The 25,170-nt window shown below is 38.3% G+C and overlaps 1 protein-coding gene across 3 annotated transcripts; it reads left to right on the plus strand.

Moving 5' to 3' along the window:
- Positions 1-1,472: 1,472 nt before the first annotated feature.
- On the plus strand, positions 1,473-24,748 carry pip4k2aa (phosphatidylinositol-5-phosphate 4-kinase, type II, alpha a). 3 transcript variants are annotated; one of them, XM_020712687.3, is made up of 11 exons: positions 1,514-2,599; positions 12,239-12,336; positions 12,467-12,563; positions 14,110-14,262; positions 14,506-14,652; positions 14,866-14,904; positions 18,157-18,273; positions 21,530-21,643; positions 21,732-21,972; positions 22,187-22,290; positions 22,428-24,748. In XM_020712687.3, the coding sequence occupies exons 1-11, from the start codon at positions 2,459-2,461 to the stop codon at positions 22,506-22,508; spliced, it is 1,332 nt and encodes a 443-aa protein (XP_020568346.1). In that variant the 5' UTR covers positions 1,514-2,458; the 3' UTR covers positions 22,509-24,748. The 3 variants fall into 3 exon arrangements, with proteins under 3 accessions (XP_004081045.1, XP_020568346.1, XP_020568347.1); XM_020712688.3 differs by having other exon boundaries at positions 18,160-18,273; XM_004080997.5 differs by lacking the exon at positions 18,157-18,273 and having other exon boundaries at positions 1,473-2,599.
- The last annotated feature ends 422 nt before the right edge of the window (positions 24,749-25,170 follow it).

Here is a 25,170-nt window from a genome sequence, read left to right on the forward strand (position 1 = left end):
TCTATTTCATTTTTACAAAAAACATGTATTTTCTGTTGTTTTTTTGCACCAAATTAATAGTTTTTTTTTTTTTACATTTAGCATTTTCAATTCAAATTCAGTTCAATTTCATTTATATAGTCCAATATTTACGACAATAGTCATCTCAGTGGGCTTAAAAGTAGCATAAATACAAAGCAGAGCTATATTTTCCTAAAGGGTGGAGTAAGGCGTTTCAGCTTTGACTGGGTTCTGGTTTAAAATCGGCCAGAATGTCTCTTTTACTGCTGAAGGTTGCAGACCCCTGGATTAGACTGAGGAGCCTGAAGAAAGTTCAAAGAAATTTTGTTCCTGTCTCCTAACAACAGGGGGAGACACTGAACAAAGAAAGTCACCTTAGTGAAAGATGGCACATCTTACTATGGAAAACTAGTGAATCCCCCCCCCCAAAAAAAACCCTTAGCAGTCTTAGCAGTTACATAAGTCTTTAATCTTGCATAACATGATTGGGGCAAATGTTAAAGATTACAAGGACTTCCCACCAAATAGAAAAAGATTGAAGCTATAAACGTGTCACAGTGAGGAATGACTTATTCAACAAATGAGGTCCACGCAGCATCAGCACTTTGAGGCCTCCTTGCTTTTAGAGAGCTACTGACACAGCAATATGTCAGCGAGCACCAGAAAAACCAAATGACCTCTGCAGACATTAACTCTGCAGGTTTGAATGCCGGTCACACACTTGACTCATTTTGGCTCACGTGACAAAATGAGGTGTCAGGCCTGAGCTCTGATGATCTATCACAACTACAAGAGCAAAAACGAAAGAAAAAAAAACACTAATTGAAATATCATTTTAAACCTTAAAGACCCACTCTGATGAAAATTGTGTTTTTAATATGCTCTTGTAGCATTTTCTCAAAATATATAAATATGGAAAATTAATGCATTTCTGAGTGTTTCTTTATTCAAATCATTGTGAATCAGGAGCAGACAGAAAAATGCTATTGGAAAACCTTGTAGCTGTGACTTAGAAGCTACTATGGCAGGCAGGCCACAAGCTCCCTTCTCTGCTCAATTCTGATGGATTCCATCTTCATTCTCCTCGTCTGAGCTGGTATCTGGCTCAAAACTATACGGTTGGATAGCTCCCATAATGCTCGACATTTTTATCGCACCGGTAATGTTAGGCTGGGCGTGTGAGGGGCTGTAAGCTAGCGGGAGAGAGTGTAAACAAAGGAATGATGGGATATGAGAGCAGGCTTACCTCCTGCCAACAGTCCCACCCATAACTCAGAGACGGTTTTCTTGTGAACTGCTGCCGCTCTGCAAACACTATGTCCTAGAAAATGACACATAAAAAAAATTCTGAAAAAGGCATAATGGTAATTAAAAGACCACTTTTTAAAGAATAAATCAAAAGATGATTAGAGTCGGATTTTAACACGATTTACAGTAGTGAATATAGATAAAAAGTAAGAACAAATGTAGTAATTGCTATCGCAAAAGCCAAGTCAAGTGATTTAACAGGTCCGATGGCAGGAGGATGGGGCGGGGAGTTGCAGCGAATCAGAGCTCCGTACTGCAATGCTCCTGCTGTCACTCCCCATCGGCCGAGCTGTCAGTTGACAGCCCCACACATGAACATCAATGCTGCTCAAGTGGAGTTGACCACCCGCTGACGTTATCTCGTCCTTCGCTCATTTCCCTCCCCCCCTCTCCTCCTCTTCCCTATCTTCAAAACGAAACAAGAACATTTTAGGATATACCTCTGTCATCTCTACGGACTGACCACAAACGCATAGGAGGAGAAGGAGGAGGACTGGGCTGCATGCTAGTAGCTAGCAGCTGGCTAGTAGCTTTAGTTAGCTTGCAGAGCAGCAGTGGCTCGCGGGCTGCCGGAGTCCTGCCCTGCTTAGAGCCGTTGTTTGATGACCGATGGTCGGTTGAGCTTATGCTAGCTGGGAGTGCAGAGCAAGCAATAGGTGTTTCGTTTAATTTATGTTTTGTCTTGCTAAATTGTGTCGAGACCTGATAGTTTATTTGTTAGTATAATAGAAGAACTTTCTGCGTTTATTATTACGTTTCTTAGTTTTAGGAAATTTATCGTGAGCTAGCTAGCTGCAGGCTAATCGGTTTTGCTAATGCCAGCTCAGTGCTAGCTTGACTTGCAGGGGTGCGGAGCGCTCCAGACCAGTCAAGGAAGGAAGAGCGGCGATGTGGGCTGTGATAGCCTATAGATGAATTTTTATTTAGTCCTATTCGGAGTTCTCAACTTTGGGCTGTATTTTCAGATGCGTTTTGTGAGGGGCTAAGACTAGAGACGGAGCGGCTACGACCACTTTGGCTTGCAAACTGATTAAATGAGTAGTATTGATATTGCTGAATCGTGAGCTCTTGGCCGCCGTGCCAGTTTTTAGGAGAAGACACTTCCAGCATCGTCACGCCGACTGCAATACCCAGCCATTGTGCTTCAAACATGGCTTCAGCCAGCAGCATCGCCGCATCTATTGCGAGTAAAACGAAGACCAAGAAAAAGCACTTTGTTGCTCAGAAAGTGAAGCTCTTCCGTGCCAGCGATCCCCTGCTCAGCGTGCTTATGTGGGGAGTAAACCACTCGGTGAGTCAGATCGTCATCTTTAACACTGATACATACGTGTTTGTCACAACCTTTTGACGCACGAGATGAAATCGCTGCTGTAGTCAAAAGGTAAATCAGCCTGTGGGTTATTGTTATCATTGGACCTGAACAGGATTATGCCTGTCCATCACTAAGATCATACCGCAACAATGTGGCTGCAAGTGTGTCCTGATCTTATAGTTAGTCCTAGTTCAACCATTTTCTTGCTTTTTGTTTTGAAATGGGCTTGTGCGCCTGAAACTGTTGGTGTTTTGAGCAGCTAACTCATCTCTGGCTTCCTGTTGTGCAAATGTAAGACAAGCTCATATGGCTGTATGTCATGCAAGGCAGCTTATCTCTGCTTCCTGTCTTTTCCTTTGCCAAATATCTGCTATGAAGAAACATTTTTCTATTGTAAAAAATAAAAAAGGTAGGCTTTGAACACAAGTAATCTTATAATGTCAGCGGCATCATATAAATTAACCTTTACTAGTTAAACCGTACAATAGAGCTGGCAAAAGTGAACATTTGAATACTTACTGATTTATTTATGTACATAATTGATTTGATTTGTTTGGGGGGTTGGCAAAGATGAATTTCTCCTTTATAGTGCTATCAATTGTTTTGATTCTGTGGTAAATATAGTGCTTAAGTTTGGAATATTCAACCTCTGACTAGCTTTATGTATTGGCACACGCGAAGCAAGTCTTGAAGCGTTAGAAATCTAAAGGTGTAATTCCTTACCCAAGCTGTTGTCTGTAGTTGGATTACAGTCAGCTGGTTGTGGGTTTAAGCTGGTGGTTTAGGCAGAGTAAGATAAAGAAGAGATTTACCTATAAGTACAGCTTTTGCTGTTGTCATTAATATTTTCCTCTTTAAATTTCTTGAGCTCCAGGGACAGATCAAGATTGATACCCTGTGATATGACAGTTGTACTTAAGAAAAATGCCTGACACTGTTTTTAAAGTGAAAAAAAAACGTGTTGGATTGTGTTCATCAGGACTCTATCCATGCTAAACCAGTCCCTACACACAATTAAGAGAAACACAAAAAATAATTACATCAACGGAAACTCAGATATAATTTAGAATGATAGGAAATTCCATAGAGTTTCGAATTCCAGCATTGAGAAATATCTACTTTTTTATCAGTCAATCCTTCATCTTCCATCCAAAGGGCCCTGCTGTGTCTGCACACAGTGAGAACACTGGGAAAACAAAGGGACTAAAAGGCTACTGGTGGCTCACCATAAAAAGCATCTTGGCATACAGCATCATTGTGTGGATTGCTGGCTGCTCGGTAGCAGGCACAAAGCCCCTCCAGTCATCAACAAAACACACACACAGTTAACTGCTCTCTTCCCTTTATGGGGGACACAGCTATAACCAATACCTGTTTAGAACCAAAAGGATTATACAACACTTAAAAAAAGTAGCACCCTTATTTAAACTATTGCTAACAGGCAAGCATTACAGATCACCAAAAGAATAAAATATTTTATCCAAAATGTCCAAAATTTCTTTTGGACAATTCATACTAGATCAGGGATGTTGCACTTCAGGCGTTGGGGGTCAGTATCCTGCTGCTTTTTGTTTTTGTTTTTTTAAATAAATATCTGCCTTTAACAACTGTTGTTTACCCAGATCATGTGTGTTTTGTTAATTTAAAGCCACAAAGTCAAGGTTTGTAGGAAATTAAGGACATCAACCCCTTTAGACCTGATATCACTTTGACTCCTGTGAATGTGATAGAATGACACCATGGATGTGTGAAAACATTTAGGGGCAATACCACATATACGTTAAAGGCCTCATATTTTTATTAGTTTGTTTTAAAGAGAGTGTGCTATGATAATCTTTATTTAAAGTTTAACATAAATCATTAAGATTTTCCAGGATAAAAAATAAATCTTCATCATCTGCTGGAAATAAAACTGTCAGAAAACTCAAGACAGGCATTTAAAAAGTCTGTAAATTTTTAAAAGTCTGATCAAAATGAGGCTCAGGCTACGTTCACACTGCAGGCTGAAACGACCCAATTCCGAATTTTTTGCCCCTAAGTGGCCCAATTCCGATCTTTTCATGACAGTCTGAATGACACAGATCCGATCTTTTCAATTGCGACCCAGGCCCCGTGGGTTTGCCGTCCTGAATCCGAATTGTAGCCGTTCTTTTCAATTGCGACCGCCGTCTGACCGGCCAGGCGACTTGATTCCGAATCGTACGTCATCGACACGCAACAAACGTCATCATTTTGCGTTAAAGTAGGCGGGAACGAGAACGTAAACATCAACCATGGTGGACGATGCTGCTGAGATCAGTCAGTGGAAGGGAAGCGAGATCCCCGATTGGATTAATATTTGGGCTGATCGCTCTTTACAGGCCAAACTCCAGGGCTCTTATTGCAACTGGGCGGTTTTTGAAAATTTTTCCAGCTAAATGGCAGAGCGTGGTGTTGAACCTTTACAGCTATAACTTTTTTTTCTTTCTCTCCTTCCGACCGTCACCGTGCTCAGAAGCGCAGGGGACCCGAGGCGATCCTCCTCCTCCTCCCTGTTCTGATCCTTAGATTCTCCAGAACGGGTTGATAAAGAGTCCATAGCATTTATTTTGGGGGAAACCTTCTTCTATTACCGTCCTCCGTAACACACAACATGAATGCGCGCCCACACTGCCCCCCCCCCCCCCCCCCCCTATTCTCTATCGCGGCACGCGCTTGCACACACGCGGGCGCGCGGGCCCAACACATACACATTTCCATTCCACAACAGTGGGTACAGACGATCCCGACTCCATTGCCTTCTTAAAATGAGAAGATTGTAATTGTGCTGCTCCTTCGTGAAAATAAATTTAATATTACAAAAAGAGCTCCGCTTTTGACAACACTGTTGTTGACATCTGCTCCGCAAACAAGTGACGTCGTTCACCGTTGAGTATTCTTCTGGCTTCTGCGCATGCGGGTCTCGTTTGGGTCGTGTCACGGTCACACTGGAGATCACAAAAGTTCGGATTTACTTGGAAATGTGAACGGTCTAGCAAACAATTCGGATTTTTTCAAAAAATCCGAATTGAGCATTAAGCCCTGCAGTGTGAACGTAGCCTCTGTTGGTCTTCTATCTTTACTAGGGCAAGTTAATGTCGAGCACTTACTAACTGGTTTAAGGAGTTCAGTTTTGTCTTTTAGGTATTAAGATGGGGCTTGAACTGCCACTTTAATATATTCAACTCTGCAATAACATAATCAGTGCTATAATTAGCTAATGACATTACAAAAGCTAACCATGACCTTCTGTCTATTCTTCCATTTAACAACCCACAGACAATGTTTTTTTGTAGCTACTGCTGATATCAGTGAGAACTTAAACAAGCTTTAAAGAGAAAGAGCAGAAGTGTTAGCCTAAGGCACAAAAAAAGGGAATGTGATGGTAGAACACTAGGTGTGTCATATGCAGCATTAGGGAATAGTTTGAACATGTATATCTCTTAATATGTTAATGTTCTTACATCACAAGCTGCTCACAGAAAAGACTGACGGTGTGTGTACAGAAGGGTCAGAGCAGCAGTGAGAAGTCAACAATAATTTAGTTATTATACTGGTGTAATGTTGTCTGATACCATTTAGCAAAAATTCAGTATTTTTTTAGAGCTTTACCCAGATACATTCACCTTTTTTAATGATTAATGTTAAACTCATTGTCACCCATAGGTGAAATTTGTTCTTCCCATTAAAAACTGTAAAAAAAAAATCAATATCCTTTATGGCCATGTGAAAATAAAAATATGTTATAGGGGTGTATTTCTTTATAAAGATAATGCAAAACAAATAGCAATACATTGTCTGGTCATTGAAAACATGATTCAAAATACACGTTTTTCCATTTTGCTTCATTTTTTGTTGTGAAGTTGAAGATCATAGCATAGGTTTCATTTGCTAACAACTGTCTGTTAGAAAGGCATTAGTATGTGGAGCAAGAAATAACAGTAATACCTTTTCTTAAGCAAGGAAAATGTACAAATTGAAAGGCATAAAAAAACATTTATTTTTTCTTTAATTAGGACAGAATTGAAGAGCACAGCTTCAACTGAAAGTTGTTTCTTTTGTCTAAACTATGTCATTAATGAATTGTTGATTTGATTGATGTTGGATTGTTTTGGGGTTTTAATCCCTATAAATCTGTTAGATGATGTGGCAGAGGGATTCTAGTTTGTTTTGTTTTTTTAACCGAATTTATGGGGAAATTTGTGCAGATAAAAGTAAATGTAAACTGACTTAAAGAGTAAATAAACTAAGAAAACGGTATTTTGTTGTTTTTTTGTTCATCAGTAGAATTTTTTATTAACTGGCCCATTTTAGATTGAATTCATTATGAACTTTCTTTCAGATAGCTTAGTTGCCTGCTGTTCTCATTCTTTCCTTTCTTTTTGTATCCTTTTAAGCTGTTTGATTCATGACAATTGTGTTTGTTCATTGTATAAGTGAGACATTCTATAAATATCTCTAGAAAGCTCTACAACAAAGATTTGTGCTTAATTATGGGTTAAGAAAATGGAGAGGTTGGGACTGTACAAGTAAAACCCTTGGAATCAGACAGAAACAAGAACTTAGGAAATAGTTTTGTGGTTCTGTTCAGGTACAGACTAGCAAAAATATTCTTTGAGTTCTTGGTGTTTCTTGTGACCATTTTTTAAGTTCATAGAAGATAACGGAACTTTCCTAATATCTATTTAAGTTATTTTTAGTTGGGTCTTTTAATTGTTTCCTTGGATAAATGTTTGTAGTTTATTGCAAGAGTAATCTAAAATTTTGCAAAATAAAAGCGTTTTAATATTTAAATCAGTTTACTAAACCTCCTTAAAATTCTACTTTAGAGCCATGTTAAGTTAGTATCATTAAATTGTCAAGAAAAGTTTTTTTGTCTGTTTATTAACATCAGATAAGATTTTTGTTGCTATTGCAATTTCATAAATTATTTTTTACCACCTACACCTTTTAACACAATAAACAAAGTTTAGACTAAATAAGTATCCTTTTCTAGGATGGCATACAGAAAAATAAGTATAATGGTTTAAGTATTTCCATTGTAATCAAAATAAGAGTAGTCACAGTCATGAATAACACAGTTTTATTTGGGGAAACACATATTGTAATTTACTTAAACAAATGTTGACAATCAGAATAAAACTTTGTGGTTAAAATGTAATAAAAATGTATCTATACAAAACATTTAATGTGTTTGAAACTCAAATAGAAGTCTCATAAGCATACCAGAAAAAATTCATATAAAACAACTGGATAGTTTAACCCTCAAAAAGTTAAACACGCTTCAATTCAGCAAACTGGTTCATTAGTCAAAAGCAGTTGTGTTTTTTAATGTTTGGTAACTTCCAGTAAGGGTAACTCTTTGTTGTTATTCCCAGTAAACTGTAGATTCGCTTTAAACAATGTCTTGTGCAAACCACAAGCTGTGGGCTTTCGGTTTATCTCTGCACATCTTTACTAAAAGCTTGCAATTCTCAGTTGGCAGGCAGAACTCAGCAGAACATCAAGAACTTTGCACAAATAGCACTACAGGTAAGCTTCCTGTGGTATAAAACAGTTAAAGATGCAGAAATTAAACAGCATATCCTTATGGTGAAAAGAGACGGGTAGGACAGGTTGTTGCAACACTGCTGATATGTTGGAGTTTGTTGCAGGTGCCCCACTGCATTCTGCAGAACTGTTTATATCTGAAGTTACCATAAACTACCTCTTTAATGCAGGCTTTGGGCTGATATTGATCTTTTTCTGATATCACCGTGCATCTGCCATTTAGACTAGAACCATTGTAGTGTAAAACTGATGTTATACTGTTTGGGTATTTCTTTAAATTAACTGCTTCATATTTCAACAAAAATTACCTGGGAAAAAAAATATTTTCGTGAGCTTTATTTTAAAAATAACATAACATTGCAATGTGTTTATTATAGAAACAGTTTAAGAGTAACCTTGCATAACTTTGACATTACAGATTTTTTAGATTGATTGCACATCCTATTTTAATTGCAAATTGTATACAATAAAGAAGTCATAGAATATAAAGATTGCCTGAACTTTTATATGCTTTCAAGTGTTTGCTTCATTTCTGTACCATCTGATTGTATGCCTAATTAGTTCAAATCAAAATTGTTTAAAATATGGTGCTTGTATTCCTTCATATTTCAAGAGAGACTCAACTTTTTAGTTTACAGGAACAAACCTTGCCACTCTAACGGAGAGCATGCTCTGTCATGAACTTCCTGTCCAACAGAGGAACAGCCCACACTTGCTTCATGCTGAGTTGAGAAAATAATCTTCTTCACTATGTAAACTTAAAGGAAGTGGTGGTGTAAAATGGGTCTGCGTGTTTCATGGCAGCAGGGAAGATTTGGCAATACATGCACGTGCCAAAAGAACCATAACACTTTACATATATAAGTTTAGAAGGTACTACCGTGGAAAATATAGTCAATGAAGCACCACACATTAACCTTCTCTCTCTCTCAACTACCATAACATCTACATTTTGTTCCATATTGCCCTGTGTTTCTTTTATAAAGAAATCTTTTTTTTCCCTTTCTCAAGGATGGATTTCAGTTACAGAAAACATTTCTGTGATTTGTAAAACACTGACTGTAACTTGCTTCTCTTATCTTCATTGAAGCTGGAACATTTTGTATGAGTTATCTGTAAATTATCTGCAGACATTCTCGTTTCATGTCTATGAGTTAGCTTAGGTCTGGTTAACTGGTAAAAGGCAAAAGTTGCCATGGTATTATTACCGGTAGTCTACTTTTGATCAAATATTCTCCTTGTTTTTAAAACATTCATGAAATCACAAAGGGCAGTTACAGCAATCATTGACTTTTTTTTTACAGAGGCTGAGTTAACTTGCTGAGTTTGGAGTTGTTTAGTGTATTAAAAGCTGATTTTTTTTGACACATTTTATCACATTATTCCTGTCACTATAATTTAAATCTTCCATTTTTTTTCTTTTGACATTGTAGTTTATATTTTATAACAAAGGCAATGGAATTTAGGATGCTTGAAGCATAGGAGCAAAAAATGATAAACAGTTGGCTGTATTTGTTGCTTATGTGTACTTATTGAATAGGAAAACAACATCCAGTGTGACTCGTAGCATTTTTAAAGTTGGGTCGTTTACATTCTGCCTTTAATACTTACCAACATTTCTGGTTCATGAGACTCATAGTCCAAAAAAAAAAGAAATTAAAAAAAAAGTAAGAATTTACTCTGAACTGGTAGAAGTTAGTACCTCCTTGAAAGAGGATGCAAAGTATTGATTTTCCTTTACCAGAAACAAGGATTTAAAACAAATTAGTAAAATAAGAAATAAAAATGATCTCAAAACATACAAATAGAAAAAACACATCTTCTGTTTACCTTTGTTTATCATTAATTTGTTTGTTTGGTTTGTGTAGCTACACCCTAGAAGTTTTAATTGGAAACATGAAAATGGAAAAAAGAATCCCTCCCCCCTTGTACATTTGTATTTGTGTGTGTATGTGGTGATTCTGAGCCACCCGGATAGAGTGATGTTAATGACTCTTTGTGGAGAAGAACCAGCTATTAAAAGAACATTGAGAGAGTTTTGTGAACACCCCAAACATTAACGGCTAGAAAGCTTTTGGGATGAGGATGTCGTTGAGGTCCAAGTAATCTCGTCATACTTCTGCTTCCTTTCTGCACGTGATCTGTCACACGGACAGAATTGGAAGGAGCAGAGGAAACAAGCTAGCATAATTATAAATGACAGCACGACAAAATAGCAGCTCTCAAGCTAAACGGAGATGAAAGATGCTCATGTAATTCCGACGAGTTACAAGATTATGTCAGAAATGAAACTTAAAGTTTTCCCTTTTTTTAATGCACAATGTTAAGCCACACAAAATTTCAAATGTCAAACTACTAACAAGGAAGCATCAGTTAGTTAAATGAATTATAAGGGTTTAAATTTGACAGATGTCATTGTGTCAGGGCTAATAGTTTGGTTGTAAAAAAAAACGTGCGCTAAAGTTTTGTCCAGAATTTTGATCTAGAAGAAAACGCTTTTTTTTAATCGTCCCTTTAGTTAAAAAAAAATGTCTGAGGATTGGAGCACAATGGGTGCAGCTTTATTAAAAGCATTGCAAGGCAAATGCTAGGCTATTAATAGATCATAAATGGGGCAACCTGCCAGCACACTTGTCTGTTGGTAGCAACAAACAAGCATACACACATGCCGGCACACACACACACCTTATGCTTCTCCGGCTGAGTCATAGCAAATGACAGATCTATGCTATGCAGGAGTGTGAAGCACGGCCAGCTTCAAGTGAAAATTCCTTCAATGTGTACTGTAGGTGTTTTTTAGAAATTACAGTTGTTTTGTGACAGGTTTTAAAAAATCATAGAAAGTTCTCTTTTGTTAAACCATAATTCTAAATGTGCAAACACTTACAATCAATGTGTCTTCAGTCAAATGTGAGTCAACAGCATTATGGCTCATGTGTTTACATATGACTTTTTAGAAACCACACATTAGCAGCTGCTTTCAATCCACCCCAATTTGGGTTTCATGTGCTTCAACAAACAAACTAGAAGAAGAAAAAAGCGCAGAGTGTTGAAAGCATTGCATTGGGTCTCTGCCTGAATAAAAAAAAAAGTTTGTTCTCAATAACTTGGCACTTAAAACCTTGATCACTAATCTACCAACACAACGCTGACTAGAAGGTATTGGAGATATCTTTTCAGTTTCTTGTTTCAAAACAAGTAACTACATTTACTACAGCTACTTGTTTCAAAGCAAATAAATAATTAATAATTGATCATCAAAATGGGTATTACTGCTAAAATACTGAATTGATCCCATTCTCATTCCTGAGCTCACAAGTCAGCGTTGAATGTAACTTAAGAATTTATTAAACTTGTTAAAATATATTCTACAAATTTTCATCCAAACCAAATAGTTTGTTTTTAAAAACACGTTTTAAGTAACTAAGTTTAACAAAATGAAAGTGGAACATTCTTTAATAAAAACTGTAATCCATTAACGTAAAATGATCTAAATCTGTTCTTATTCCACACAAAAAGGAAGAAATTCATTAAAGAATTAGGGATTTTATTATTTGTTTTCATTTTTTCAATAAAAAAGAGACTTTCAGTTTTAATTCAGGCTCAGTTTCAAGCAGCACTTATTGAAATCAAATCAGTCATAACATTGGAATTGCTGATTTGATCATTTTAGGTGTTAAAATATCCACCTTTGTTTGGTTTAAAACACTAGTAAAATCCGTTTGTTTAACCAATTTAAACCAGTTTATATTTTATGTTTTAAATTTTACATATTTTTTCAGCGTTTTCAAAGCATTTACTTCGTAGTCGTATTAAATTTTTTTGTATTACCCCGTTAAGTCTTTATTTCTGACTTTGCTCATCTCTTAAGAAAAGTGTTTACAATCTTTATATGTGGAAAAATGGGATGTTTTCTATTTCTACCAGTGGTTGTTGGTTGGTTGGATAGTGTGTCTAAAACTTCAATTAGCTGAAATGATCCTTGCCGGTATTGTTTCATGAAAGGAGTTACTAACAAATCCTTTTTCTTGTTTGCTTTTTTGTACGCAGATAAACGAGTTAAGCCATATTCAGATTCCCATTATGCTCATGCCAGATGATTTCAAGGCTTATTCCAAGATTAAAGTGGACAACCATCTATTTAACAAGTAAGATCTTTTTTATCATATAGCAAGCCTTTTGAATAAGTTTGGGGTTTTATTTCCAAAAAAGTGCAGCCTCATTCCCAACCACACGTTAACGAAAATGTTTTTCTGTGTCCTGATTTTTGTTGTCTAGGGAGAACATGCCCAGCCATTTTAAGTTCAAGGAGTACTGTCCACTGGTGTTTCGTAACCTCCGGGAGCGGTTTGGTATTGATGATCAGGAATTCTCGGTAATGACAACAATGCATATTTTTTTTACTTCACCCATATGCCATTTCTCTCATTAGTTTCACTTCTTTGCAAAGTCTCCTTTTGTTTACCTAATAACCAGTATAAACTTTCTGTTTCTGCAGCATTTTTTCCTGTTTTCACATCAGTCACACACCATTTCTTAATTTGCAGTTTTTTTCCCATTATGGCCGCCTTTAAAATGTGACATTTTTCCATAGTTTTACTTTTCTTCTTTTTACATCTTTTGTCAGGCTCTTTGTTCTTTGTTTTTCCATGCTTTGCCAGCAATTCCACAGTTTCGAATGCAGTTAGTGAGTTGGCAGTATTTGGAGGTCATTGTATCCCAGAGCAGTGCAGCTGTCCTTTTTATGTTTACATTAAGGTTCTGTTGGCTGCAGGGAGTGGGCAGTGGGGGACGTTAACAAACTGATCATTCTGAAGCCATATTTGCTCGACTAGATTGCTGTGGGGGAAAATAAATCACCATCCTGAAAGTTTGCCTGTTTATGTCTTTCTTTTTGTTCCTCATCTGCTCTTTAACAAGCTTTCTGTTTTTGTTTTGGGTATAAAAATGTTGTTTTTTATGTCATTCAACAGCAGCTATTAGCTATAATCTGTTCTAATCCTATGACAAGCTTCATTTGACCAAATGACGATACAGTAGACGTACTATTTCCTCCTACTGTTACAGTGAGTGTAAACAGGAGATTTTTTGTTATGGTTTTGGATTGAGGCAAAAGGGTTTTTCTTTTTTTTAGTAATGTCATAAATAAGGTGCAATATTTAAAACATTTTCTTTTGTTTTTTTACTTTACTGAACCAGCAACAAGTTTTAAAACTGTAAATAATAATTCTTAAAGACCCACTCTGATCATATTTTAAACTATTGTAAAAGCGTTCCCAGCGGTCTTTCAATTACGATTCAGATTTTTTTAGGCAAAATCAAAAAACCTGCAAAGCGGCAGTAGTTCGTTAGATGTTCCCAACCCAACATTACTGGTGCAACAAAATGTTGGAGCTATCCAGCCTTCCACTTTTGAACCACATGCCAGGTCAGGTGAGGAAATCAAAGGCGTACATGGATCTAGTCGTCTACAAGTGGATGATGCATCGGAATGGAGCGAATGTGGCCTGCCCAGCAATTTTTTTTCCCGTCTGCTCCTGATTTACGATTTGAATAAATAAGTAAAATTTTAAGCTGAATTTTCTTTCTACATGTCCTCCAGCATGAGAAAAATGCCACAAGACCATTTTAAAATACCAAAAACATAATTTTCTTCAGAGTGGGTCTTTGGAGAACAGGAAGTTGAGTTCATGGTAAATACTGGATCAGTTTTATTTTGCTGTAGCAAACACAAAGTTAAGGTCCTCAATGTTTAGACTGCACAGCTACAAGTAGGAATCCATAGAGAAGTTCGGCCGTGCTGTATCTTCATCAAACTGCAGTGTAACAACTGTGGAAATTTCACAGCGTTCATTGTACCATGACAGGACTTTTGAGGGTTTTTGTTTTTCTGTAGTCTTAGTTTTCCTCTCTGTCTGCAGAACTCTCTGACACGCAGCGCTCCTTTGAACAGTGACGCTCAGGGCCGCAGCGGCGCCCGTTTTCATACGTCTTACGACAAACGCTACGTCATCAAGACTATTAGCAGCGAAGATGTGGCAGAAATGCACAACATTTTAAAGAAATACCACCAGGTAAAAACAAGATTGAAATGGCTCCACCAGAATGAAGTTTCAATGGTAATGTGGACTGCCAAATGTCATTTCGTAACAATTGTTTGCATTTAGACGACTGTTCTTTGAACATTCAAATGTATTTGTTTGATGTAGTTAAATGACCTAAGCGAAGGAAGAACACCTTATTTCCCCCAAATTTAAACTTTAAAAACCTAACCCTCTGTTTTGTTTTGTTTTGTTTTGTTTTGTTTTGTTTATTAGTTCATTGTGGAATGCCATGGCAACACACTGTTGCCTCAGTTTCTGGGGATGTACCGACTCACCGTGGATGGAGATGAGACCTACATGATTGTTACACGCAATGTCTTCTCCCACCGCCTGTCTGTTTACAAGAAATACGATCTCAAGGTACGTAGGGTTACAAAAACTATTTAAAAAAAAACCTTTAATCACGAGAAGAGAAGAAACGATTTAGCTTAAGTGCAACATCTCTTTGCTCCCTCTAAGAATGGTTTGTGGCAAGATATAGGTTTAATTTTGTTTTTGTCTTAAACTGTTGTTTGCATGTTTATTTTGAAATGCCAAAGAAATAAAACCTTTTAAATTATTTCTATTTTACAGGGTTCCACTGTAGCAAGAGAGGCCAGCGACAAAGAGAAGGTACTGTCCCCCGCCACTGCGAGCCGCAGTCAGCTGCTGTACATATTTACACATATTTAAGCGTCTTCACTGACTAATCTGTGCATTCTTAAAAAGTAACAACATAAAGTAGGAAACTTCTGGTAAAAATCTCTCTTTGATTCTATAGCTGCTCATTTCCCTTTCAGTGCCAGTGTGCTGAAATAGTTTTGATCAAATCCCTGTGCTTTATTTCTGGTGTTTTTATACCTTTCAGGTAACTTCTTTGATTTCAGTCAGTGTGTGGTATTAAAAGAGTTCTAATCCTGATCTGCTTGATCAGCACTCTGTGTGATTAAACAAACCATTACATTTATTGAAGTGTCTGTCTTTCAGACCAGTTTCATCATGTCCTAATTCAATCAGAAACTTTGAATAAACTCAAAATCCCAAAGCCATGTGGACTGTTAGACGGAAAGAGGCCTGTATTTAAAAAAACAGACACAGCTTCTAGCAGGTTCACTGTCACGACCCAAATGGACCAACACAAAGTTTGGTTTTGCTTTGTTTCCTTTTGGGAAACAATGACAGATGAAAAGATCCATCCCCTTAAGTCAGGACCCACCTCGTGACCTCTATCCCTTTCTAACCACTGCACGCTAGTTTTGTCCCCCTCTTTCCCTGCTTCTGCCGTTCCATTAGTATCCCTGCTTGCTGGCTGTGTGTGACGGGTTGAGTGTGTGTTTTAAGTTTGTTGTGGCTTTGATAACTCGTCTTCTTGTATAATTGGTGATGTTATGAGTCTGAATGGTGTATTTACGTGTGTGTTTTTGCGCGTCTGTTTGTGTAATATTTGAAAATAAGAAACATTTCTTGATGTTGGAGATGAAAATGAGACTTTTAAATCTTTTTGAGGGTTTTTGGCGTTAGTCATTTCACAGCTTCTTCCACCAATAATTTTAACCTTATTGCAATTATTTCCAATTTTGCTTCTTCTTTTTTTGGCAGTTAAGCAACTTTGAGTATCAGCATTGAATGTTTTTCACCTAACCTCTTGTGGTTTTAGTTATATTACAGTTCTAAGTTCTGAAATAATGTTTATTATATTTATTTATTTTCATTATATGTCTGGAAAATGTTGCTCGGTGAATGTTTTTTTTCTGTGAGACTGTCCCTGTAGTGGCTGTTAGAGCCGTCTGCTGCGTCGGTCTGACATGCCAGGCGTCAAGCAGTAAGACATCAGGGAAACCCCCCTGAACTAATTTTAGAAATCAGCAGATAAAGCAAAAAGCAAAACTTTATTAAAGCCAGAGCAGCTGGGAATTCAGCACACATGTGAGTCTGCCGTTAGGATGGGTTTTTGTGTGCAGCACAGCTGTCAACACACTTGCTTCTTCCAAATGCAATTGAGAAACAGCAGAAGAGTTTTTCTTAGAAAAAAGGTTTTTCTTTAACCTCAAGGTTTGGCACTCTTTTAAACAAAGTGTGACAAACTGTCGCTAATTTTTATTCCTCTGAAAAGGCTTTTTGTCAGAAAGAGTAACCATCATAATTGAAGTTTATCGAGCAGTTGTCTCAGCCTTTCCACTTCTAAAGGATTACTGTCTTGAAAAGCTTTAGTTACGACGATGAAGGTGTGCGATTACACTTTCAGAAGTGGGTTGGATTGTTCTCTCGTGTTAGCTTCCAAACAAAAACAACACAAGCGAGTTTTTCATCCTACTGCATGGCTGGCCTCCTTTTAATGCATGCGTCTGCATGGAATGCAATTAATTGTGCATCCCTTGAAGAACTACATTCTTTCTAATGTCTTTACATGTGGACGAAAACCAACCTCTTTCATTTGCACCTTCTTTATCTGTTCTGGGATTTATAGCTTTAAACATTAGAGGGCTTGAACTAAATTTGTTTCTTTAATAATCTCATCACGTCACATCAGCTAATGTTTGTTGTCTTTCTTGGCTGTGATGGGAGCTATATTGTTGACATGTTGTGGATTCTAACCCACTGAATTTTAATGTGGAAAATGTAAAGATTGTGTTTTCTTGGTTCATAGAAGAGCACTTGTTTCTTCTCAGAAACTCTCAGCACCAGTTTTTATTCTGTCCTCTTATCAGCTCAGCGTTGAGCACGCAAGGCTTTCATGTAGCAATACGACTGGAGTAAGGTGTGAGTTTACCTGTTAGCTCATCTCCTTTGATGTAGGAATGAAATCCCTAGATTTAACCCCAGATCTGATAAAGCACAGAACAAAGTTTATTCATTTCAACGTCATTTTTGTTTGTTTGTTTGCTTTGCTTGCTTTTGCCAGAACCCACCAGCAGCAAAAGCGCAAGAAAAACCTGCTGCAATTTCTTTTACTTCTTGCATCCTTCAGTGGCAGTTGCTATCCAAATAGCACCATCAAACCCTTTCAAAACAATCTGTATACACTCTAGTTCAACTTTGCTTCTATGGCAGCATTATTTCTTACCAAAAAGTATTTTAAATAGAGGAGGAAACTGTAAAGGGGATAAAAATAGCTCAAAATAACTATTATTATCTTGGTTGAAAAATCGTTCGATTAGTGTCTATAAGCTCTGTTTAAATCATTTCTTTGGTGAGCAATCTAAGGAAGACCACAGCTCTGTACATTCATAGTTGAAGCTCAAATTAAATCTTAATTGATGATTTTACTGTCTCATTTGAAATTTAGATTTACGTTCATCAGATGTTATCTGAAACCGTTGCTTTGCTGCTTTAAACATATGAAATAATTATTAGAAAATGGACTCGTCTGAAACCAATCACAACATTTGTATGCGTGCAGCTCAATTACATTTGCGCTAAGGGCGCGGCATGGCACATCATGTATCATTGCTTTGGTGGTGTGTTACTTCCTGTTTTGAGTGGTTTTTATGACACAGCATTCATATGATCATACAAGGCATATTCCTCAATCTGGGACAGTTTTTGAGCCTTGAATGAGTGAATGTTATAAGGTTGTCATTAAAAATGTAGGAACTCCTCTTAAGTAAATTGGGGCTCAGTTTAACAAAAATCAGCAAATATAGTATGCCAGTGCTTCTATAACAATAAATATATTTGTGAACCCTCTCTTTCTTTATGCACTCAGACACACTGAAGACTACAAATCTTCCGCGTTTTACCCTTTCCAGTCCTTTACCCCTTTAAACACTTGTGTTCTGTTAAACTTGAACCTTTACCTCCAACTTGCTTCCTCCATTCTTCTCTTTCTTCTCTCCTCTCCTCTCCTCCACCCCTACATCCCTTCCTCACTCCCCCCTTTTCTAGCAGCCAACCCAACCAGAGGATGCGCCCCCTCGGCCCAAATCTGGTAATGTTCAGCAAAGGCTGCAAACACTGCGGATTGCCACGCGCTTTTACTGTGCCATGAAACACGTAAGAGATGTAAGAGAACCAGGGCTCAAATACTAGGCATGATCTATTATAAACGTATTTCATTGTACTACATATCCACAGTGGTACAGAAAAGTGTTCGCCTGTTTTGCATTCCTCAGGTTGTTCCATTTAAAAAGATGAGAGAGGTCTGTGATGTTCGTCATAGATACACTTCAAGTGTTAGAGACGGAAGGCAAAAAATAAAACAGGAGATCAAATTGTATAATTTTAAGGTCTGTTTTTGTGTATTAGTGCAGAAAACAAGTATTTAACTCTTCTAAACAAGCAAGAATTCTGTCCCTCACGGAACTGTTACTTCCTTAAGAAGTTCTATCCTCCACTTGTTACCTGTATGAATGGTTCCTGTTTGAACAGGTCATCTGTTTAAAAGTCACCTGTCCACACCGTTTGACAGTCAGACTGCAATCCCCCACCAAGACTAAAACCAAAAGCTGTCTAAGTCCTTAGAAGTATGGAGGTGGAAGCATCATGCTGTGGAGCTGCTTCTCTTCAAATGATCTTCATTAAGGAATGGGTGAATGAGGCCATGTATGGTGAGATTTTGTGCAAAGAAGCTCCTTCCATCAGTGAGACGTGAGACATGGCCGGATCTCCCGGTTGGACCATGATGCCGACCACGCCCGGGCAACAAAGGCGTGGCAACATTGAAAATCCTTCAATGGCCTAGCCAGTTCCTGTACCTCATTCTAATAGAAAATCTGAAAACAGCCCAAAGACATCTACAGCTCCAGTGAAAACCTGGTGAAGACCTGCAGGAAACGTTATTATACACTTGTTATCTGCCCTTTTATCCTATAGTGTGATTTCCTGGATTCTTTTTTAAATTCTCGTCTCTCACAGTCAAGGTGTTACTAGGATGAATATTGCAAACCTCTCTCATCTTTTTAGGTGGAACAACTCGTAGAATCAGTGACTGACAGACACTTTTTTGCCGCACCGTATATTCTGTATGTTTTTGTATATATACATATTTATAAATATTTTTCGGCTGCACATTCTCATTCTTTGTGTTCTCCAGGCTTATACTTTGTTAATTTAAACCCATATTTTGCACACATTTCATCCATTTTCAGTCATCTTTTCCTCATACGGTTGAGTTATGCAGCACTTCCAACTTAGCTGCACCATTTACCGCTTCTGAAATACTGAGTGGAACAAACGTCTTCCATTAGGAGATCATCTTTACATTCCTGTAATGTTTTATTGGTCACAATATTTCCTGCAAATCATACGTTTTAATATTTCATCTTCTAGAAGAGATTAAATTGACCGAATATCATTGTTGTTGTGACAATAGGTCAAAAGTGCAATGATTGAGGCTGTGCAGCGTGCCGTCTGTCACGGCACAACAGTCATAATGCTTTCAGTTCTCAGTGTAGGGAGTGGTGGTTTCAATTTTCTATTCACAAATGTTTTAACACAAAGCAAAGAGCGACTCTGTTGCTGCATTTATGAACTGACGTGTTTTCACATTTTCTTTTCAAGTCTTTAGTTGAAATAAACACCGAGAAGGCAAAGTCTTCACTTCCATAAAATCATCACAATAGATCAAGAGCAACTTTCTTTAGCGTCGTGAAGATCTAGTCCAGGGGTCTGCGACCACATGGGGCTCTTTTACCCCTCCATATTGGCTCTGTGGTAAATGAAAAATACAGTTACCCTTTAAATAAAAAAAACTTCAAAGTAAAAAAAAAAAAGGTTAAGTAAACTAATTCAAACTTTATTAAACTCATTTACAAACAGTTGAAGAACAGTCCCTATCACAAGTCAAACTAACAATCAATTTGAGGTCATAAGCACCACCAGAATTAAGGCGCGCCAGATTGTAAAATGGATATTCTATTTTTTAACAAATTCAAGGATTTTAGGTGCACCTTGTGGTTTGAAAAGGACAGTAAGGGTCCCTTAATTACCTCTGATTTAATTTAATTTTGTTAGATTTACACGTTTCTGGCTGAGATGCCCCGTTTTCTTTTTTCAATCACTGTTGGCATTACCTACTACTACATTTGCTGCATTGAGATGATCCTATGTGATTCAAGGTGTCTTTTATTTTGAAAGGAAGTTATGTGAATCGCTTATTTCATCTTTAGAAAAAAAAAAGGCTGTTTTCGTGTCTGTTTTATTTATGCCAATACCAACAATTCATTTACATATTATTATTTTATTATTATAGTAGTAACATTAACATTAATGCAAATCAGTCTAAATAGAGAAATCAAAACAATTCTTTGTGGCTCCTACTGGGTTGTTGTTGGTGAAAAATTGACCCGAATGACTCTTCAAGGGTTAAAGGTCGCAGACCCCTGATCTAATCCGAAAAACCCACAATTAGTAATTAACCCCCTAAATTATTCAACAAACTGTTGTGTTTTTTTTGTTATTGGTTTATGGAAAAGGATCTCAAACATGTTTCGGATTGGACAGGCTTCCTGTTATAAACTTCTGCTTTTCTGCTTGCAGTTCACTCTTTAAGAGTCTGTACATTATATTCAGTTTGCCTGCTGTAATCCAACACTCTGGTGAGGGTTCTGCTATCAATTGATTTAGACCTATTTGGCTGCGTAGAAAAAAGTCACAATGGGTGCACAGAAAGATGGAAGACATTCGTTTTTTTTCACTCTGCCATCAACACATCTTCCTTTTTCATGTCATCAGTTTCATGATCAGTTGAGCAAGTTGTGCATTCCATATTTATGATCAACCGGAGGTCCGTGCGTCTATATATGCGTTCTCAAGTGTTCCATTTTTTTGTGTGTGTGATGGGTTTGTTTTCTCTTTATGTCGAGATCTTTTGTGTGTGTGTGTGTGTGTATGTGGGTGTGTGTGTGTTCTGTTTGTGCGCATTTCAGAGGTTATGTGTCGCCGCTCAGTTCCTGCTGCCGTAGTGTCATTGTAGTAGCTAAACTGCTGCTCTTGCCGTGTTACCTCATTTCCTGCTCTCTTTTTTTTCCTCAGTGACTTAGCATAAGGCCCCCCCTCCTCCCCACATTAACACTTCTCCCTCCTACAGGCTGCTCGCGGTTCTGCAGCCGCAGCTTTAAGGCGAATCCTATAGATTGGCATTTTGTCCTTGCAAAATACACTGGCTTCACTTAATTGTAGTAAATTTCAAAAGCATTTTCTAGAACAGATAAGCTGGTCTTTTGAGTTTATCCACTAAACTCTGTCTGCTACCAGTTCAAGCTAATCTTGTAGTTTTTCTTTTGTAATTCGGTTGCTAATCTCTAATGCTAATGGGCAGGCTAAGGAGCTGCCCACCTACAAGGACAATGACTTCATCAATGATGGACAGAAGATCTACATTGATGGGGAGAACAAGAAAATGTTCCTGGAGAAGCTTAGAAAGGATGTGGAGGTATGTGGGAGATGTCTCACTTATGAGGAATGCTTGTTCCCTAAAACTTGTTGTTGATGGTTCTCTTCTGACCTTTCACCTTCTTCAGTTCCTGGCTCAGCTAAAGCTCATGGACTACAGTCTGTTGGTGGGGATTCATGACGTTGAGCGAGCAGAGCAGGAGGAGGTGGACAGCGAGGATAACGAGGCGGAGGATGACGGAGAGAGTGACGGAGGGGGAGTCGGGACACCCCCCGACAGTCCCAGCAACACTCTGGACAGCACCAAGCCTCTGTCGCCGGGAGAGTTTGATCCCTCCATCGACGTCTATGCCATCAAAAGCAATGATGGTGAGTGACCCCCTGCATAGAGGATTTGGATTTATGACACCTGTCCCTCTGACTGCCATGGTTAAAAATAAGAGGAAAGAGCTCCCCCTACTGGCGGATGCTTGAAGGTTCTAATGAGATCAAATCACGTGAACCTGAATAGAATTCAGACTTTAATTTCTTTAGTGTTGCTTTGAGGTGCAGAATGTATTTCTCCTTTTGCTTTCAAATACAGGTGCTCCCAGAAAAGAGGTTTACTTCATGGCTATTATAGACATCCTTCAGCATTATGATGCCAAGAAGAAAGCTGCTCACGCCGCCAAGACTGTCAAACATGGGGTACGTCTCTGCACGCAGACACTTCTGTTCAAAGGCAGCATCAAGCCTTTTAATAATTCAGTGTACAGGTTATGGATGGAAATCATTTCTGTGTCATTTTGGGAGGCAGATATTGGATTTCTGTGTTTAATCTGCAGGCCGGAGCAGAGATCTCCACGGTGAACCCAGAACAGTACTCCAAGAGGTTCTATGATTTCATCGCCACCATCCTGTCTTAGCCTCCTGAGCAACATAGAGGCACAGATGCACATGGGAAAGGGAGGGCAGGTGGAGAGTGGGGTGGAGGAGAGATGGAGAGGAGAACCATAGAGGCAGAGTTGTAATAAGGTGCTGTGATGGCTTCGGATCACTCTCCCTCATCCATCCTCCTCATTCCTCGCTTCTCTCTGTTTCAGTGGGGTGCCGCACTGCAGCTAAACAAAACATTGTTTGTTTACATTCTTTGTTTGGTTCTATTTGTGTTACTTTGGATGGTAAGGTTCTTCAAAGCTTGTCCAAGTCATTACATTTTATATACAAGCAGTTGTTGTTGTTTTTGTTGTTGTTTTTTTGCTTTAAATGTGGGAATTTGGAATTTTTCCCTTTTTGTTATTGTTCCTAACACAAAACGGAGTTCTTCATTTTTGCTTGTTTTGAATGTTTCTCATTGTTGTGATGTTCATTGGAATGTTGGCGAGGCTGTGACGTCTCTACGGAGCGAGCACAGGCCCAACGCAGGCTTTCAAACGGAGAAGGCCTGGAAGGAGTTGAACCTTTCCTGATGCAAATCGCTTCTTTGCAGGAAGTAGGAAGCAGTCTTCCAACACGCCAAGAGCCCACACGCATTCCCCAAAAGAACATGCAAGCACTCAGCCAAACAAATCTTCTCCCTGAACACCCTCAATTCCGCTTTAATGTGTTCTTTTTTCCTGCTTTTTTTTTTAATTTGATTTCCACAGTACTTTGCTGAATTACAGTGTTTGTTTACACCTCAGTGGTTTCTCTGTGTTGATATGCAGTGACTTATATTTGGTTAAAGGGAAGGACATTTGTCCGTAAAAGGAGGGGACCAATCTGATTGGCTGTCGTCTCTCCTGTTACTGAAAATTACCGATGGAAAAAAAATCCAGCTTTCTGCTCCTGCAGCAGAGAGTCAGTCATCAGAGTGTCTTCACAGTGGGTGTCGCAACTTTCCGTCTCCGACTGCACCTTATGATTCCAATCCGAACTGATGCACTTTTCATTATTGTTAGGAGCTATTTTTCTGTTACATCCTGCAGATGTGAGACAGACAAACAGAAGAAACAAACCGTGTCCGGTCTTCCTCCGTGTCCCACCCTTTTTTCTGCTTCTTAAGGGTAGGAAGGCATTTACGGCGTCGAGGGAAGACAAAGTTGTGCAGAGTTAGAAAAAGCAGCTGGTCTCGTCCTTTAAGAAGCACTCTGTGGGCTGGTAGCGCTTGGATTTGGGGACCAATCTTTAGCTTGTCTTTGCAGGGCGCGCATACGGCAGTTTACCTCCAGCATTGCACCAACACACACCCACTGTTGACGAGGGGTGTGCGTGTTTCAGTATTTAGAAGTTGGAATGGGGAGGGGGGCCTTCAGTAAAGTAGCTAAAGATTTCTTGTTCATTAATTAATGCCAGTTGTAAGGCTTCTATTTGTTTGCTATTTTTTTAAAGTGAGTTGTCTGTGTTATACTTTGTGTTTTTTTTTTTGTTTTTTGTATATTTTGCACAAGAAGAAAGGAACCAAATGTTACGAATACGACCCCAGTTACTCAACATGGTCTTAACAAGGGAAATGCAATATACCTGTGTGAACGTGAGAACGTTGTTTTTGTGTGGATCACCTTTGGATAACCAGCTAAAACAAACAAAAACCTGGTCTTTGTTGACTCTTCTAACCTGTGCAAAAACCCTCCATCACAATGTTTGTTTGGATTCAATTTTACATTTCTATTTTTACATTGAATTTTAGTCCTATAAAAATTGTTATCCTGTTAAATATCAATATAAGCGATCCCTTTGGAATGAGTGCTGATGCTGTGGTGATGAAGAATGCTGTTTAAATGTTTGCAATTTACATTGAAAATGTGTTTGTTTTTAATGCATGGCACAAAATTAAGCCCCGCCCTCTCACACGCGTGTTGTCCTGTGTATCCCTCCACTTTAACCACATGTATAGGATGTTTGGCAGTAAATAGTCCCTCCCTTGCTTTTGAGAATTGTTTTGCATTGTATACACTGTGCAAGATGTGTGCCTTTTTACTCCAAATTATTTAATTTTATATTTTAACTTTTTTTTTTTTAAACAAATTTAAAAGGTTATTCAAGTAATACTTTGGTGTATTATTTTCTGCTCTTATTTTCCAGTCTCTTTTTTTTGTTTGTTTGTGTTTTGAGCACTTGTGTATTTGCTGTTGTTTCTCCGTCAGGTCAATAAATTGTTTCAAGCATTGTGTTTCTAAGATGCAAAGTGAGTCTTTGAATGTTGTGTTTTGCTTTGGTTTCATGGTTGTTGTGTGTGCATCCATCCTCTGCTGCTTCCTTAAGAACGTGTGTGTGTGTGTGTGTGTTTGTGTTGTGGCTGTGGTCCGTCAGCATGTTCTCCATTTACCATTAAAACACAAGAAGCGGTGATTTGACTCTTCATCTGCTTCCAGCCGTTGTGGTTTTTTTTTGCTCTGATGCTGCTTTGGTGTGATGTTCTTTCCTGAGTCGACTGTCTTCTCCCTCTGTTGTTGTCAGGGAGGCTTTCAGCAGCTGTGAGGGGTCAGGGGTCAGCTGGTGTTTTACTGTGAAGGACTGTCTGTAGTTCAAACTGTACCTTGGGTTGTGTCCTTAAAAAAAAGGAGGAATGAGGGAACACTGGTGTCTTCTTTTCTGCCTTTTGCTTTC

The sequence above is a fragment of the Oryzias latipes genome, chromosome 20 (assembly GCF_053564925.1).
Source record: "Oryzias latipes strain Hd-rR chromosome 20, Olatipes_Hd-rR_3.1".
In the NCBI taxonomy this organism is placed as follows: Eukaryota; Metazoa; Chordata; class Actinopteri; order Beloniformes; family Adrianichthyidae; genus Oryzias; species Oryzias latipes.